At 41.1% G+C, this 16,492-nt stretch overlaps 1 protein-coding gene across 5 annotated transcripts in view; it reads right to left on the bottom strand.

Annotated features, from left to right (window-relative positions):
- The window catches only part of srbd1 (S1 RNA binding domain 1), a 265,440-nt gene that overhangs the window by 210,534 nt on the left and 38,414 nt on the right, over nt 1-16,492 (bottom strand). For all 5 annotated transcript variants that reach the window (XR_007248120.2, XM_048536358.2, XM_059648614.1 and 2 more), the window contains exon 10: nt 8,271-8,412. Coding sequence is in view for 4 of the 5 variants with exons in the window: in XM_048536358.2 (XP_048392315.2) it covers nt 8,271-8,412 (142 nt within the window). In the remaining variant the exon portion in view is untranslated. The remainder of the gene's footprint in view (nt 1-8,270; nt 8,413-16,492) is intronic.

The following is a 16,492-nucleotide window of genomic DNA, read 5'->3' as shown; positions in this document are numbered from 1 at the left end:
ACATCCACAGGTTCCCCACTGTCCACCAGGCAAGTAATGTCCTCAAAGAATTCCACCAAATAAGTTAAACATGACCTACCCTTCATGAACCCATGCTGGGTCCTCCCAATGGGACAATTTATATTCAGATGTCTTGCTATTTCTTCCTTAATGATAGATTCAATATTTTCCCTACTACTGAAATTAATCTAACTGGCCTATAGTTACTTGCTTTTTGTCTGCTTCCTTTTTTAAACAGTGGCGTCACATTGGCTGCTTTCCAATCTGCAGGAAGCACCCAGAGTCTAGTGAATTTTGGTAAATAATTACTTGTGCATTTGCTATTTCCCCCATCACCTGTTTTCGTACCCTGAGATGCATTTCATCAGGGCCAGGAGACTTCTCTACCTTTAGCCCCGTTAGCTTGCCCCGCACTGCCTCCTTAGTAATAATGGTAGTTTCTAGGTCATCTCCTGCTATAACCTTCTTGCCATTAGTTTTCAGGATGTTGTTTGTGTCTTCCACTGTGAAGACCGACACAAAATAACTGTTTAAAGTCTCAGCTATTTCCTCATTCCCAGTTATTAAAATGGCCTTCTCGTCCTCTAAAGGACCAATGTTTACCTTTGCCACTTTTTTACGATTTACATATTTATAAAAACTTTTGCTGCCTGTTTCTATATTCTGAGCTAGTTTACTCTCATAATCTATCTTACTTTTCTTTATAACTTTTTTTTTAATGGCTTTCTGTTGGCCTTTAAAGGTTTCCCAGTCTACAAGTTTCCCACTACTCTTTGCTTTATTGTATGTGTTTTTTTTTCAGTCTGATACTTTCCTTTGTTTTCCTACGGTTCTTCCTTATCACTGGAATATACTTCTGCTAAGCACTGTGAAAAAGGGTTTTGAAATTCCTCCACTGTTCCTCAAGTGACTCACCATGAAGTTCTTGCTCCCATTCTACCTTAGCTAATTCCTCCCTCATTCCTTCATAGTCTCCTTTGTTTAAGCACAGGACATAGGTGTTGAATTTAGGTATAGGTACTTCTCATGCTCCATCTGTATTTTAAATTCGACTATATTGTGATCGCTCCTTCTGAGAGGATCCCTAACTGTGAGATCATTAATTATGCCAGTCTCATTACACAGGACTAGTTCTAGGATAGCTTGCTCCCTTGTAGGTTCCATTACATATTATTCAAGGAAATTATCGCGGATGCATTCTACGAACCCCTCCTCCAGGCTGCCATGACCGACCTGGTTTGACCAATCAATACGTACATTAAAATCCCCCATGATAATTGCCGTACCATTTTTACATGCATTAGCTATTTCTACGTTACTGCCCGTCCCAGCACAATGTCATTATTTGTGGCCTATAGACCACACCTATCAGTGACTTCTCCCTGCTATTCCTAATTTCCACCCAAATGGATTTAATGTTTTGTTCAATAGAAGCTATATCATCTCTCACTACTGCCCTGATATCATCCTTAAAAATCAGAGCAACACCACCTCCCTTACCTTCCTGTCTGTTCAAAGAGATGGCAGAAACTCAAAAATGTATAAATGAGACTTCAACAGGAAATAAACACTTTCAGATGGATTCTTCAGCTGATTCCTCTGATTAGGAAGTTAGTGTTCACAAACAAGACGTTGGGTCCTAAGATAGGGACAGAAAAACACCGTAACATCGGCAGCGCTAAGAATGGTGTTATTGGAGCACTAGAAGAGAGAGTGTATGGCTACATTCTTTTAAATAACATAATAATATAAAAGCAAAGAACTGCAGGTGCTGGAGATCTAAAAGAAAAACAGAAATTGCTGATTAAACTCAGCAGGTCTGGCAGCATCTGTAGAAAGAAAGCAAAGTTCACATTTCAAGTCCAGTGACTCTTCTTCAGTTCGAAGAGTCTCCAAACTCAAAATGTTAATTCTGCTTTCTTCCCATGGACACTGCCAGACATGCTGAGTTCCACCAGCAAGTTGTGGTTTTGTATAAAATATAATAATGCTTTATTTGGGACTTCTGTTGGTCAAATACCAGAAAGTCTGATTTTACAATAATATTAATGAACATAAATGAGATGAGGGAATGTTCATGCATTGAACTGTTGTTAGTTGAATAAGCTTCAGATCCATAAGTTGCACTGTAAAGTCTGTCTGGCTTTATTTTGATCAATACTTTTCCATCATTTTTTGAGCAAAAACACTGTCCTTCACTTCCAGCAATCAACACGTCATTTTATCAGAAAATAATCTGACAAGTTCAACCTGCCAAGGTGAAAATCTAGAAAGAGAACTGAATTTTACAAGGCATATATAACTAAGATCTATGTCTAAACAAGAATAATTTTGTTTCAAGTGTCGTCAGTAACTTTATAGCAGCAGATAATTTTGAAACAATTGATATCAAGTGTATCCATGTAGGAAGGTACATTAGCATCCTCAAGGGGACAATACTGGAGGTGAGGGAATACATCAGAGCCTCATAAAATCTGCTTTAATTAGGATCAAGTGCTAATTCTAATTTTGTTCAGTATGAGAGATGAAAACAGAGGTCATAGTGTAAAAGTACCAGATTTTTAAAAACACTTCTTGTAAAATGGAAACATATGGTTTAAGTAAACGTAACTCACATGATGTGTATTTAAAAGTCTGTTTGAATAGTTATTTTTTCACTAAATGGAGTTTTTAACTGCCACAGTACATAAATAACCTGCGTCTGAGTTATCAAAATTGTATATATGTTAAGCTGAGTCCAAATTCTTAAAGCAAATATCTTTTTGCAATGTTTTGACAAAGACAAATTGTTTAATACAGTGACAGTCCATCATATCATGAGTTCTATGGTCCAAAATGTGAAACCACATTATAGCTGGATGATCAATTGCTGTAATGTATTTCTTTTCACGAGTAAGCAATTTCTGATTTTGTTAATTTCAGCCCCTTCTGTTGACAGTCACATATTCTATGGACAGAAGAATATTACTTGACAGTATAGGAAAGAGCTCTCCATTTTTCACGCTGAGCCAAGTTAACATGTTGTGGAAACTTATAGGAATAGTGCAAGTTTCAAACCCCTCTGTCTCCTTTAATTATCAGTCATAACTGCAGAAGATTCTGGAAAATTCTGCAGAAACCTTGCAATATTATTAATGTATATTATTTCTCAGGGGTTCCATGGGTCTTCTACCAAAGTTCAGCAGATAATCAGGAGAATCCATTAAATATCCATTTACAAGAGCTGATTATTCTAACTGCACACAAGTACTATTACAATATTCAAAGGTAATTCAAATAAATATACAATTGAAGTGAGGTCAGTTTGCCATTTGTTTCAGGTTTTTTCTGAGAGCCATGAGACTCTCATGTTATAAGCAACTTTTGGATACAGGTCCTGCTTATACTGGACTTACTAAGTTTCACTGAATGTATGACAATGCTTATTTCAGAGAAACAATTCGCGCTTATTGTACAAGAACTGGGTAAACATTTTAAGTTTCACGCACTACAACAATTCAATTCCTCACACGAGTCCTCTTGTCAGTGATCCACATCCCCTTATGGCAAGGAAAGGTATTTGATCTTTAATTATATTTTCAGCAATGTGCCTCAACCTACAAATCCACCTGCCACAAATGCATACTAAGTTTGGTATAATTTTTAAATGGGTGATAAATTGAAAACCTTATGGAAATGGGAAGTCTTTATCCTGGAAGAGGTGAAAATGGCAGCGCACTTTTCCCTTAAAAGGAACTTTATTTCTTCAATAGTAAATTACAGCATTCATTATGCAGTAGATTCTACAGTCCATAATTCTATGCATAATATTACATTCCACTGAAGCTAAAAATACGGTACTACCATTTTCTGTCATAACCTGTTGTGACATTTTAATCAGAGTCGATTCACATTTTACACTGACTTTATATTTGGCACTTGAAGCAATGTTACAGAGGAATACTACAATTGTACAATCAGAAACTAGCAATGACTCTTAACAAAGGCAAACATTAGAAATTTGAAACAGGAGTAACCATTCAGCATCACTATTAAAACAGAAAATGCTGGTTAGACATTATTTGTGGACAGAAAGTGTTATCTCAGTTAATAATAATCCTTCATCAGAACAGTGTCAGTAGTCATTTTTACCATTCAATTAGAGCATGGTTGATCTGTAATTCAATAACATTTACCCACTTTTATTGCACATTCCTCGTCCAACAAATCTATTTGCTCTCAGGCTTGGAAAATTCTGAGTGAACTAGCATCTAATTTTTTTTTGAGCGTGGTAGCACCTAACTTCCATAATTAGCAACCAAAGATATTTTCTTGACATTAATAACCATGTTTTGGAATAACTACTGGAGTCTATAATTCATGACAGGAGTGACTGAGCCCTTGAAACAGAGTACTTACATTTCTTAAAGGTATTTAACAAATGCTACATGGATTAAGGATACAGGCTTCTACCCTACAAAATAGTAAATTACCCAGGTCGAATCCATCCACAAAAAGAAAAACAAATCCAATCTAGCTATTTAATGCCCCATCAGCCAAGTGACAGATGGTGTTATTAAGAACGCTACTAAGTGGCACTTCCACAGCTCTCACTTTCTCACTGATGTTCAGTAGCAGCCAGTCAGCTTCCTCTTCACAACTTTAGTCCAAAAGATGAATAAAAGAGCAAATACAAGAGGAGAGGTGACAGTGACAGTCGTTCACATTGAGGCAGCTTTTGACAGAGGGTGATATCAAAGATCACTAACAAAATTAAAGTCAGTGAGAATGGCCGGGGGGCGGGGGGGTAATGGAATTGCTCCACTAGTTGGAGTCATTTGTATATCATGAACAGCTACGACCTACACATTAGTCCTGTGGAAGCCACTAAGCACTGCCTGCCACTTGGAAAAAGACCAATCTATTCCCATTCTGTTTTACCTGTCTGGCAACTAATTTTTGATCCATGCCAATATTATTACCAGGCACATCATGCGCTTTAACTCTTTTCATAGGATCCCTACATGTGGAAACAGGCTATTCGGCCCAACATGTCCACATCATCTCTCTGAAGAGCATCCCATACAGACTCGCTCCACTACCCTATCGCTGTAACCTTGCATTCCCATGGCAAATCTACTTAACCTACACATCCCTGTACACTACTGGCAATTTAGCATGGCCAATCTACCTAACTTGCACATCTTCATACCCTGGGAAGAAACCGTAGCAGCCAGAGGAAACCCACACAGAAACGGGAGAATGTGCATATTCCACAAAACTCTGCCCACTAATCTCTTATGTGAGACCTTATTGAACGCCTTTTGATTTTGTTGCGGTGATATTGTCATTAGGCGAGTGATTCAGAAGCTCAGGCTAATGCACCAAGGCCACAAAGAAATCAATTATGATCTTAGTGAATAGTAGAGCAGGCTCTGAAAGCCAAATGACTGCTCCTAATTTGTCTGTTTTAAGTCCCACTGTGACAGCTAAAGGAATTTAAATTCAACTAATAAAATCTGAATGGAAAACTAGCCTCATTATTGATGACCACAAATCTATTGGTTGTCGTATAAATCACATGGTTTACAGAAGTGTAGGAAATCTACTGTTTTTAGTTGGTCTGATCCACACGTGGCTCTAGATAGCAACGTGGTTAACACTTAACTGCCCTATACATTCAATTCAACAGTCAATTAGGAATAGATAACAAATAAGAGTAAAAACAATGCTGAGCAACACATTTTAGCAAGCATCTATTAGCTTTCGAAGACATGCTTGGCAGATTCACCACAAGCTACCAGTGCTCCAACATTAGCTTGAGGAGAAATTACTTAAGTAGGCTTTTACTCCCAGGAAATAGAAGGACAAGGATAATTTGATTGGGTTTTCACAATCTTGATAGCAGTTGTTAGGGTTGTTAGATTAAAATTTGCCACCAGCACAATTTATTGCAAGGAGAAATAATATAACCAGAGCCAAGCATTCAGGAGTGAAATTAGGAAAGGTGTCTTCACAGAAAAGGAAGTATGAAAGTCTCTTCCATAAAAGCCGTCAGCTGCTACCTCAATTCATAGCTTTTAATGACTCTCAAAAATCACATTTATTTCTGCTATTTAGGGATATGGAGACAAGACAGCTGGGGTACAAATTAGCCATGCTCATTGAATAGAAGAAAAGGCACTAGGATTCAAAAGAAGTCAGCTATACAGAATGGTAAATAGAAAATCCAAAAAGTAAATTCCAAAAATCAACAGTTGAAAACTACAGTGCAGTCAATTAGATCAGGTCAATTGTGATGTAATTTGGCCATATGGAATATCTTTTAAATTGCCAGTACTAGTAAAATTTTAAAAGAAAATGGTTGAGAATACAGTATTACAATGATTGATTTTTTCATTACCTCTACTTGGAGATTTGACACCCACAGCTGTGAATCCACTTTTCATAGACTGGTGATAAATGCTGTCTAATCTTCAATTTGCTGCTACATTTGTCACCTTATACAAGTGGAGTAGCTCACCTTGAAGAGTTAAAACTGACAGCATGTCTTACCCTGCAGGAACCACAATTCTTACCAACTATTACACAGAAACACTGATTCAAGAGGCAAATGTTTTTAATTGATTAATGGAATTAAGTATGCTTTTCAAAAAAATTTAGTGCATATGGAATTAGGAATTTAAAATTAAATATTCAACATTTTCTTACTTGTTAGATGCTGAAAGCACTGTCAGAACTGTACACAGTGTGTCATTAAGACAGCTTTAATTCAATTATAGGCAAACTCAGACATGTCACATATGTTAAATGTAATAGTTTTATATGGCTGCGAGGCACTATACTGATTTACGGACATCAGCATCATCATACCCGTGACAGAAATGGCTTGACATTTTATAGGATGGAAAAGTGACAAAAACAGTTGTGTGCTTCACATTTAAGTGAATAGAACAGAAAGTGCAGAATACTGCCAAAGTAGATGTTTCTCTTATAAGTGTATGCAAAACAAACGTGCCAAAATACATTCTTTGTTTTCTCCGAATTTTCAAGAATTGTTAGGTGTTATGACAGACAGGAACATTATTAACCCCACGACTCAGTGCTTTTTCACCCATGATGACATCACACTGAAATCTGGACCACACTAAGTAGCTGCAGAATAAAGGTCAAAATTTGGCAGTGTTTGAGTTAACACACCAAATTCAGAAAAAAATCTCACCAGAAGAAATGTTACGATGAGAGACAACCAGAGAGGGTATTTGAATATCAAAATAAAAAACTTTAAATTGTCGTGCTTCACATGGAGACCCATATAGCTGGACACGAACCTGCAGACCAGATTAATACTAACAGCATGGTGTTCAAACCACATTTCAGATGAAGCATGCTAAACATCTGCCATGGTTCATTGAAAACAAGCAAAAGTTTGGCCATCAGTCACCAAAGTCAAGGAGATCTTATGTGATTTCGAAATCAATAATCAAGCACCAAAAAGCAGTAGCATATTATCCTGCAGTATTCACATTGCCCTCTGTCTTGCACATAACCACACTTGCAGTTTCCAATAAACTCCAATGGCAATTTGATGCCAGTGCAGAGCATACCAACAGCTATACTTTGAACATTAGAAAGTTAATTTGCCATTGAAACCCTTATCCATGTCTTTGAGTTCCAAACCCAAGTACTTCAATGCTGAAACAACAGAAATTGTTGGAGAAACTCAGCAGGTCCAGCAGCTTCTGTGGGAAGAAAGCAGAGTTAACATTTCAAGTCTGGTACCCCTGCCTCAGAACTGAGTATCTTGGCCAACTTCCTATTCTCCATGAACTGTTGCCTGAAAGCGGTGGTGTAGCATTCCATTTAACTATCACAGGTTTTCCGGCTAATCTACATTGCACAACAGCTTATTTTTGATTTTGTCCCTCCCTGTCGTTCTGACGCTGGTAAACTTGAGCAGCTCTATAACAACTCAATTCCTAAGGGAAGACCTTTTGTCCATGAACTACAGCCCTATTACAGAAAAGAATAAAAGTACTTGTGAGCTTCTGCAAAGCTGTTTCTTGTTCTGCTACTCAGCAGAATGCACAAAGAAACAGCATTCAACATAAAAATGAATTTCTGCTATACTTCTGAAGAAGTTGTTTTAACAATGCAGAAGCAGCTTCTTAGAAATTCTAGGACAAAATCTGAAGTTGAAAGACAACTCCTTAACATTTATGGCACCACGGTAATATTTCAAATGATTTATGTACTAAGAGTGATATGTAAAACTAGAAAATATTCCTTACCTGATGATGATGAATGTTTCCAATACTGCTGCTGAAATTATGATAGAGACGGAATTTCTCAGTATCTTTTTTGTGTCCATCCTTTTCTTTTGCAGTTGCTTTTGCCAAAGTTGACTGAATAAAAACAACATTTTGTTCACACCTGTAAACACATATCAAAGTATGAATATCAATTCTTACTTCTACAAGCAGGTCACTTAGTTTCAAATAAATATACCTTGTTTTAAGGAAATATTGTTTATTGTCAATAACTTCAAATGTCAAAGAACATGACAGAGGTTTCAAAAATAATGCAAACGTGTTTCTTGAATGGATGATTTCAGAACTTGAGGGTGCACGCATATAAATCATGAAGACAAAAGTCAAGTGTCTAGGCCCGAAACGTCAGCTTTTGTGCTCCTGAGATGCTGCTTGGCCTGCTGTGTTCATCCAGCCTCACATTTTATTATCTTGGAATTCTCCAGCATCTGCAGTTCCCATTATCTCTGAGATATACACAGTTCTTTTTTCCACTGCGCCAATGAGAGGGTGCCAGAAGATGCTAGAATGGGTTTGCAATAATCGTTCAAATAAAAGTTGGTCAAGCACTCGACAATGGTGATTTATTTAAATTGTGTAAGGTACAGAAGAGCAAATAATGTTTTGCAGGATATCTCAAAGCATTTTTCTGGTCAATGAGCTGTTTTTGAAATGTTGTCACGAGTAAATAGACAAACAGCAAAAATTCATCAAGATTCCACAAAAAGTGATGATCAGTTGTCATTTTGGCTGCAGTAACTGGGATGTTGGCTCGGTCACTTCTTCTAGTAGTAACTTGGGATCATTTACCTCCACTTAGTAACGAAACTAGGTCCTAATTAAATATCTCATTCAAAAGTCAGCAGCTATGACAATACAGCACATTCAGAGCTAGATTGTCAGAAAAGATTATTCCTTGAGCACTTTTGTGCAGCGCACCAAGACTCAAATGATTTTAAGCAGTGCCCAAAGCAACAGTGCATCTCAGAGGAGAAAGGAACATTGTTACATTAGAAACAAGACATTTGTAAGATTGTTACTTTTAGGACTGTCTCTTCAACTTAGGGTAAAATCAAGGCAGTCATTTGGCCAGAAGTGAATTTTATTCTACAATAGCTTATGCGATTTGAATATTAAAGATTAAATGGGGGTCCAAGTAGACCCACTGGGGAGAAGGTCCAAGATCTTCACACATTTTTAAAATTCTTTCACGGGTTATCGTCTCCAATAATAATGCCAGCATTTGTTCCCCATCCTTGAATCGAATGGTTGGCAAGGCCATTTCAAAGAGCAATTAAGAGTCAAACACATTGCTGTGGATTTGGACTCGCATGTAGGTCAGACCAGTTAAGAATTGTAGATTTCCATCCCAAAAGGACATTAGTGAACAAAATGGATCTTAAAAGCAATCCAGCAGCTTAACGCTCATCATTACTGAGATAGTTTATTATTTCCGGATTACTGCTTGACTGAGTTTAAATTCTTCCAGTTTCTGTGGTGGAATTTGAACTCGTTCCTCCTAGGCATTAGTCTTGGCCTCCAGATTCCTCCAAAAGCAATGTAACTACTACACCACTGTTCCTTTAAATTGATTTGTACATTTTTTGGTCGTACATTTCAAAAAGTTATCAAACAGGTCAAATCTTTGAAAAGCAGGCGCAAAACTACATTATAGGTTTCATTGGCTGTAATCAGTGGATTCTTGACCATAATTGCTGAGGCTAGCTTTATATTCATAGAGTCAGAGTTATATAGGATGGAAACAAACTCTTCAATCCAACTCATCCGCCCTGACCAGACATCCCAATTTGACCTAGTCCCATTGCCATCATAGCAAAATATGAAGCTAGATGAACACAGCAGACCAAGCAGCATCTTAGGATGCTGCTTGGCCTGCTGTGTTCATCCAGCTTCACACTTTGCTATCTTGGATTCTCCAACATCTGCAGTTCCTATTATCTCTGATCCCATTGCTGGCATTTATCCTAAAACCTTCCTACTAATAAGGGGTTTCGGCTCAAAACATTGATTTTCCTGCTCCTCAGATGCTGTCTGACCTTCTGTGTTTTTCCAGCTCCACATTTATTGACCCTTCCTATTCGTATACTAATTTGCATACTTTTTAAATGTTGTACTTGTCTCCAGCACTTCCTCTGGCAGCTCATTCAACATGTGCACCAGACTCTGCATGAAAATGTTACCCCTCGTGTCTTTTTTAAAATCTTTCTCTGCTCACCTTAAATCAATGCCCTCTAGTTTCTGACTCACCCACCCTATTCACCCTATCCATGACCTTCATGATTTTATAAAATTGTATAAAAGGTAACCCCCTCAGTAACCGACAATCCAGGAAAAATGCCCCAGCCTAATCAGCCTGTCTCTACAGCTCAAACCCTCCAGTCCTAGCAACATCCTTGTCAATTTTTTTTTACTGTACCATCTCAAGTTTAACAACATCCTTCCTATAGAAAGGCCACCAGAATTGTACGCAGTATTCCAAATGTGGCCCCACCAACGTCCTGTATAGCCGTAACATGACTTCCCAACTCCAACACTCAATGCACTGACCAATCAAGATGAGCCTGCCAAACACCACCTTCACCAGTCGGTCTACCTGCGACTCACTTTGAAGAAACAATGTACCTTCATCCCTCAGTCTTTGTTCACCAATACAGCCCAGGGCCCTACCATTAACTGCACAAGTCCTGGGCTGCCTTACCAAAATGCAACACTTCATATTTATCTAATTAAATTCCACATGCCACTCCATTGGCCTATTTGATCAAGGTCCTGTTGTACTCTGAGATAACCTTCTTCACTGCCCACTACACCATCAGTTTTGGCATCATCTGCAAACTTAGTGTTTATTCTTCCTTTATTCACATCCAAACCATTTACGTAAATGAAGAACAACAGTGGACCCAGCACTGATTCTTGGGGCACACCACGGGGCACAAGCCTGCAGTCTGAAAAACAACCCTCCACCACCACACTCTGCCTCCTAACTGCAAACCAATTTTGTCTCTAATTGGCCAGCTCCACAGATCCCATGTAATCTAAGCTTACTAACCAGTCTACCCCTCGGAGTCCTGTCCTGCCCAAATCGATCATGTCCACTGCTCTTTCATCAATCTTCTTTGTCACTTCTTCAAAAAACTCAATCAAGTTAGTGAGACATGATTTCCCACACACAAAGCCATGCTGACTAAACCTAATCAGTCCTTTCCTTTCCAGATGCATGCAAATCTTGTCCCTCAGAATCCCATCCAACAACTTAACCACTAGGCTCACTGGTCTACAGTTCCTCGGCTTTTTCTTAAGATCTTTCTCAAATAAGGGCATTACATTGGCCAACCTCCGGACTTCCAGCAGCTTACCTGTAGCCATCAATGACACAAATACATCAGCAAGGGGTCCAGCAATCTCTTCCCTAGCTTCCCACAAAGTTCTGGGAAACACCTGATCAGGTCCTAGGCATTTATCCACCTTTATGTTTTAAGACCTCCTGCATCTCCTCTTCTGTAACATGAACTCTTTTCAAGACATCAAGGTGACTCAATAGTTAGTGCTGCTGCCTCACAGCTCCAAGGTCTCAGATCAATTCCAGCCTCGGGCAACTGTCTATGAGGAGTTTCCAATGTGTCTACACGGGTTTCCTCTGGCCTTCTTCCACACTGTAGGGATTCTACGATTCTTTGATCACCAAATACTTCCCCAGGTTCCCTAGCTTTCATGACTTCGCCACAGTCAATGCTGATGCGTAACAGTGATCACCATAACAGACTGGACTGTATAAATTCTAAGCGGAGTAGAATAACATCGCTTCAAAAGAGGCTCCACCCACAATCTCCAACCTTATTATTCCCCAACCCCGCACGGCCCGTTTCTATCTCCTTCCCAAAATCCACAAACCTGCCTGCCCTGGTCGACCCATCGTCTCAGCCTGTTCCTGCCCCACCCAACTCATCTCCACCTATCTGGACTCCATTTTCTCCCCTTTGGTCCAGGAACTCCCTACCTACGTCCGTGACACCACCCACGCCCTCCACCTCCTCCAGAACTTCCAATTCCCTGGCCCCCAACACCTCATTTTCACCATGGACGACCTGTATTCCGCATGCAGATGGCCTCAAGGCCCTCCGCTTCTGCCTGTCCCGCAGGCCCGACCAGTCCCCCTCCACCGACACCCTCGTTCGCCTAGCTGAACTCGTCCTCACACTCAACAACTTCTCTTTCGATTCCTCCCACTACCTACAGACAAAGGGGGTGGCCATGGGCACCCGCAATGCCTGCCTCTTTGTAGGTTACGTGGAACAGTCCCTCTTCCGCACCTACACAGGCCCCAAACCCCACCTCTTCCTCCGGTACATTGATGACTGTATCGGCGCTGCCTCTTGCTCCCCAGAGGAGCTCGAACAGTTCATCCACTTCACCAACACCTTCCACCCCAACCTTCAGTTCACCTTGGCCATCTCCAGCACATCCCTCACCTTCCTGGACCTCTGAGTCTCCATCTCAGGCAACCAGCTTGTAACTGATGTCCATTTCAAGCCCACCAACTCCCACAGCTACCTAGAATACACCTCCTCCCACCCACCCTCCTGCAAAAATTCCATCCCCTATTCCCAATTCCTCCGCCGCATCTGCTCCCACGATGAGGCATTCCACTCCCGCACATCCCAGATGTCTAAGTTCTTCAAGGACCGCAACTTTCCCCCCACAGTGATCAAGAATGCCCTTGACCGCATTTCCCGCAACACATCCCTCACACCCCGCCCCCGCCACAACCGCCCAAAGAGGATCCCCCTCGTTCTCACACACCACCCCACCAACCTCCGGTGCAACGCATCATCCTCCGACACTTCCGCCATCTACCATCCGGCTCCACCACCCAAGACATTTTTCCATCCCCACCCTTGTCTGCTTTCCGGAGAGACCACTCTCTCCGTGACTCCCTTGTTCGCTCCACGCTGCCCTCCAACCCCAACACACCCGGCACCTTCCCCTGCAACCGCAGGAAATGCTACAGTTGCCCCCACACCTCCTCCCTCACCCCTATCCCAAGCCCCAAGATGACTTTCCATATTAAGCAGAGGTTCACCTGCACATCAGCCAATGTGGTATACTGTATCCATTGTACCCGGTGTGGCTTGCTCTACATTGGGGAAACCAAGCAGAGGCTTGGGGACTGCTTTGCAGAACACCTCCGCTCGGTTCGCAATAAACAACTGCACCTCCCAGTCGCAAACCATTTCCACTCCCCCTCCCATTCTTTAGATGACATGTCCATCATGGGCCTCCTGCAGTGCCACAACGATGCCACCCGAAGGTTGCAGGAACAGCAGCTCATATTCCGCTTGGGAACCCTGCAGCCCAATGGTATCAATGTGGGCTTCACCAGCTTCAAAATCTCCCCTTCCCCCACCGCATCCCAAAACCAGCCCAGCTCTTTCCCTCCACCCACTGCATCCCAAAACCAGCCCAGCCTGTCTCTGCCTCCCTAACCTGTTCTTCCTCTCACCCATCCCTTCCACCCCAAGCCGTACCTCCATTTCCTACCTACTAACCTCATCCCGCCTCCTTGACCTGTCCGTCTTCCCTGGACTGACCTATCCCCTCCCTACCTCCCCACCTATACTCTCCTCTCCACCTATCTTCTTTTCTCTCCATCTTCGGTCTGCCTCCCCCTCTCTCCCTATTTATTCCAGAGCCCTCACCCCATCCCCCTCTCTGAAGAAGGGTCTAGGCCCGAAACGTCAGCTTTTGTGCTCCTGAGATGCTGCTTGGCCTGCTGTGTTCATCCAGCTTCACACTTTATTATCTCCACTGATGATGTCACCTAGTATAGTGACGAAACATCTGAACGAAAACAAGCCAGCTCAGTGAGCAAGTCAATGACCTCATCCACAACCCGAGCTACAGATCTTTGCCAAAACTCTAATGTGTTTAGTATCTTACCCATCTCCCATGGTTCAACACATAGGCAGCCACGTTGATCTTTAAGAGGCACTATTCTCTGCCTGGTTACTCTTTTACCCTTTGTGGGACTTCTCTGGACTGTCCATAACTCTATTTGCCAAAAGTATCTCATGTCCCCTTTTTGCCCTCCAGATTTCCCTCAAGTATACTCCTACTGTACTCATGGTCTTCACTCGATCCCAGCTGTCAATACCTGGTATTTGCCTCCCTCTTTTTCTTGACCACAGCCTCAATTTCTCTAGTCATCCAACATTCCAAACACGTAAACTTTGCCCTTCACACTACAGGAATATATGGCCTCTGAACTTTTGTTATCTCATTTTTGAAGGCTTCCCACTTCCCATCCATCCCTTTATCATAGCATTGTAGAATCCCTACAGCGTGGAAACAGGCCCTTCGGCCCAACAAGTCCATACCAACCGTCAGAACATCCCACTCAGACCCAACCACCTATAAAACTTACCTAATCTACACATTCCGGAACACTACAGGCAATTTAGCGTAGATGATTCACCTAATCTGCACATCTTTGGGCTGTGGGAGCACCCTGACGAAACCCACGAAGACACAGGAAGAATGTGCCAACTCCACACAGTCACCCGAGAGTGGAATCAAACCCAGGTTCCTGGCACTGTGAGGTAACAGTGCTAACCACTGTACCTGTGAATAGCGTTCCCCCAACCAACATTTGAAAGTTCCTGTCTAATATCATAAAAACTGGCCTCACTCCAACATATTAACTGAATTTAAATCGCACTTGTTGTCAGGTGGAATTTGGACTGCTGTCCACATTGTATCTGCCTGGGCCTCTAGATTATTAGTCTAGTTACATTCCCACTACATCACTAACTCGCTTAAACCTCTCCCCTGTAAACAACAACCAGAGTGGCTGTTCTGGCAGTGTCCAAATTACAGGGAGTTGTAAAGAATGTTTGTAAATCATTATTTGTTAAACTGTCTATTTACTTTCAAGATAGAATGAAGTTGGGTATAATATGACCATTTTTGCATGGATAAAAAAACTCTCATGATTAACAATGTCAGAGAGATGGGGTTTGACAGGGGAAAGAGTTCATAGGAAGCTATTGTAGGATCAAGTTGCAGAGATTTTCTGAAGATATTCCTCAACCACGCAGAGGAGGTAGCCCTCAAGAATCTGAAGAAAAAGAAACAGCAAAGAGACACAGAGGCAGGCAGCCCTTTAACTTAAACAGACAATGTGCTGGCCTGGTTTGTCACTGCACAAAGTGCTGACGGGAAGGTGTACCTTGAGTTGAACAGACTGAGCTCATCAGGATTTAAACAAAGATTTGCTGAACTTTGTTGGATATACAAATATTCAACTTAACCCTCTTAGGTGAAGTCAGTTCAGGGATTAGAAGATATCAGCTGGGTTATGGAGGGGAAAAGGAGATAAAATGGTCAAAGAATCTGTGCAGGCATGATGAGCCAAATAGCCTCCTCTGAACTGTAATAATTCTGTGGAAAAAGAAGCAATCAAGATCTCAGAACAGCTCTGGGCTGGTTCCAAGGAAATTACGGAAGAGGGTAAAGTATATCCGTAGCGAGAGATTTTCTGTCATTATAAGAGTTAAGAGAGGGATGTTTTGGGTAGGTTACAATATAGGTGGCCTACTGATTAGCAATTAGACAAGGTTTTTATCATTTGTTTATTACAGGGAACGTCTTAAAATTTCAAACCCCGCTGTGTGATTCATCCCATCAGAGACTGGAAAACAAACTATCTTGGTAAATGTTTCAGTTCCTATGAAGGCTCATAACAGTTATAAAATAGCAAAGCTGAGCACCTTCCCCTCGCAAGGGGAAAATAAAAGCAGCACTGTTGATCACAAGATCAATATCAAGAAGTGAAGCGGAAGCATTCTAAAAGATGACCAGGTGCCTATCTTGCTGTAACATTTGGTGATTCAAGAGGCCATAAGGAAATGAACTTGGATAACTGTAATGATGGGAGGTTGAGGGGCAAGGTACAAGGAGTTTTAAGTAATATGTCAATTTGAAAAAATGTCAATTATATGTAGCTTCCTCCTAACAGCCAATGAGAAAAATATGCATCTGCTCAACTTTATGTTAATAGTGGACTTGGAACATCTCCCTTAACTTCTTTTATTAGAGCAGACTTTTATTCCTTGAAAACAGCCATTACCCCCTTCGGCTTTCTGTTGGAAATATGCAGGTTCACGTAATTTCTGTTGCTAATAGTT

The sequence above is a fragment of the Stegostoma tigrinum genome, chromosome 9, assembly GCF_030684315.1.
Source record: "Stegostoma tigrinum isolate sSteTig4 chromosome 9, sSteTig4.hap1, whole genome shotgun sequence".
NCBI lineage: Eukaryota > Metazoa > Chordata > Chondrichthyes > Orectolobiformes > Stegostomatidae > Stegostoma > Stegostoma tigrinum.
Note: the sequence above shows the minus strand (reverse complement) of the source record. Positions and strands in the feature narration are given on the sequence as shown.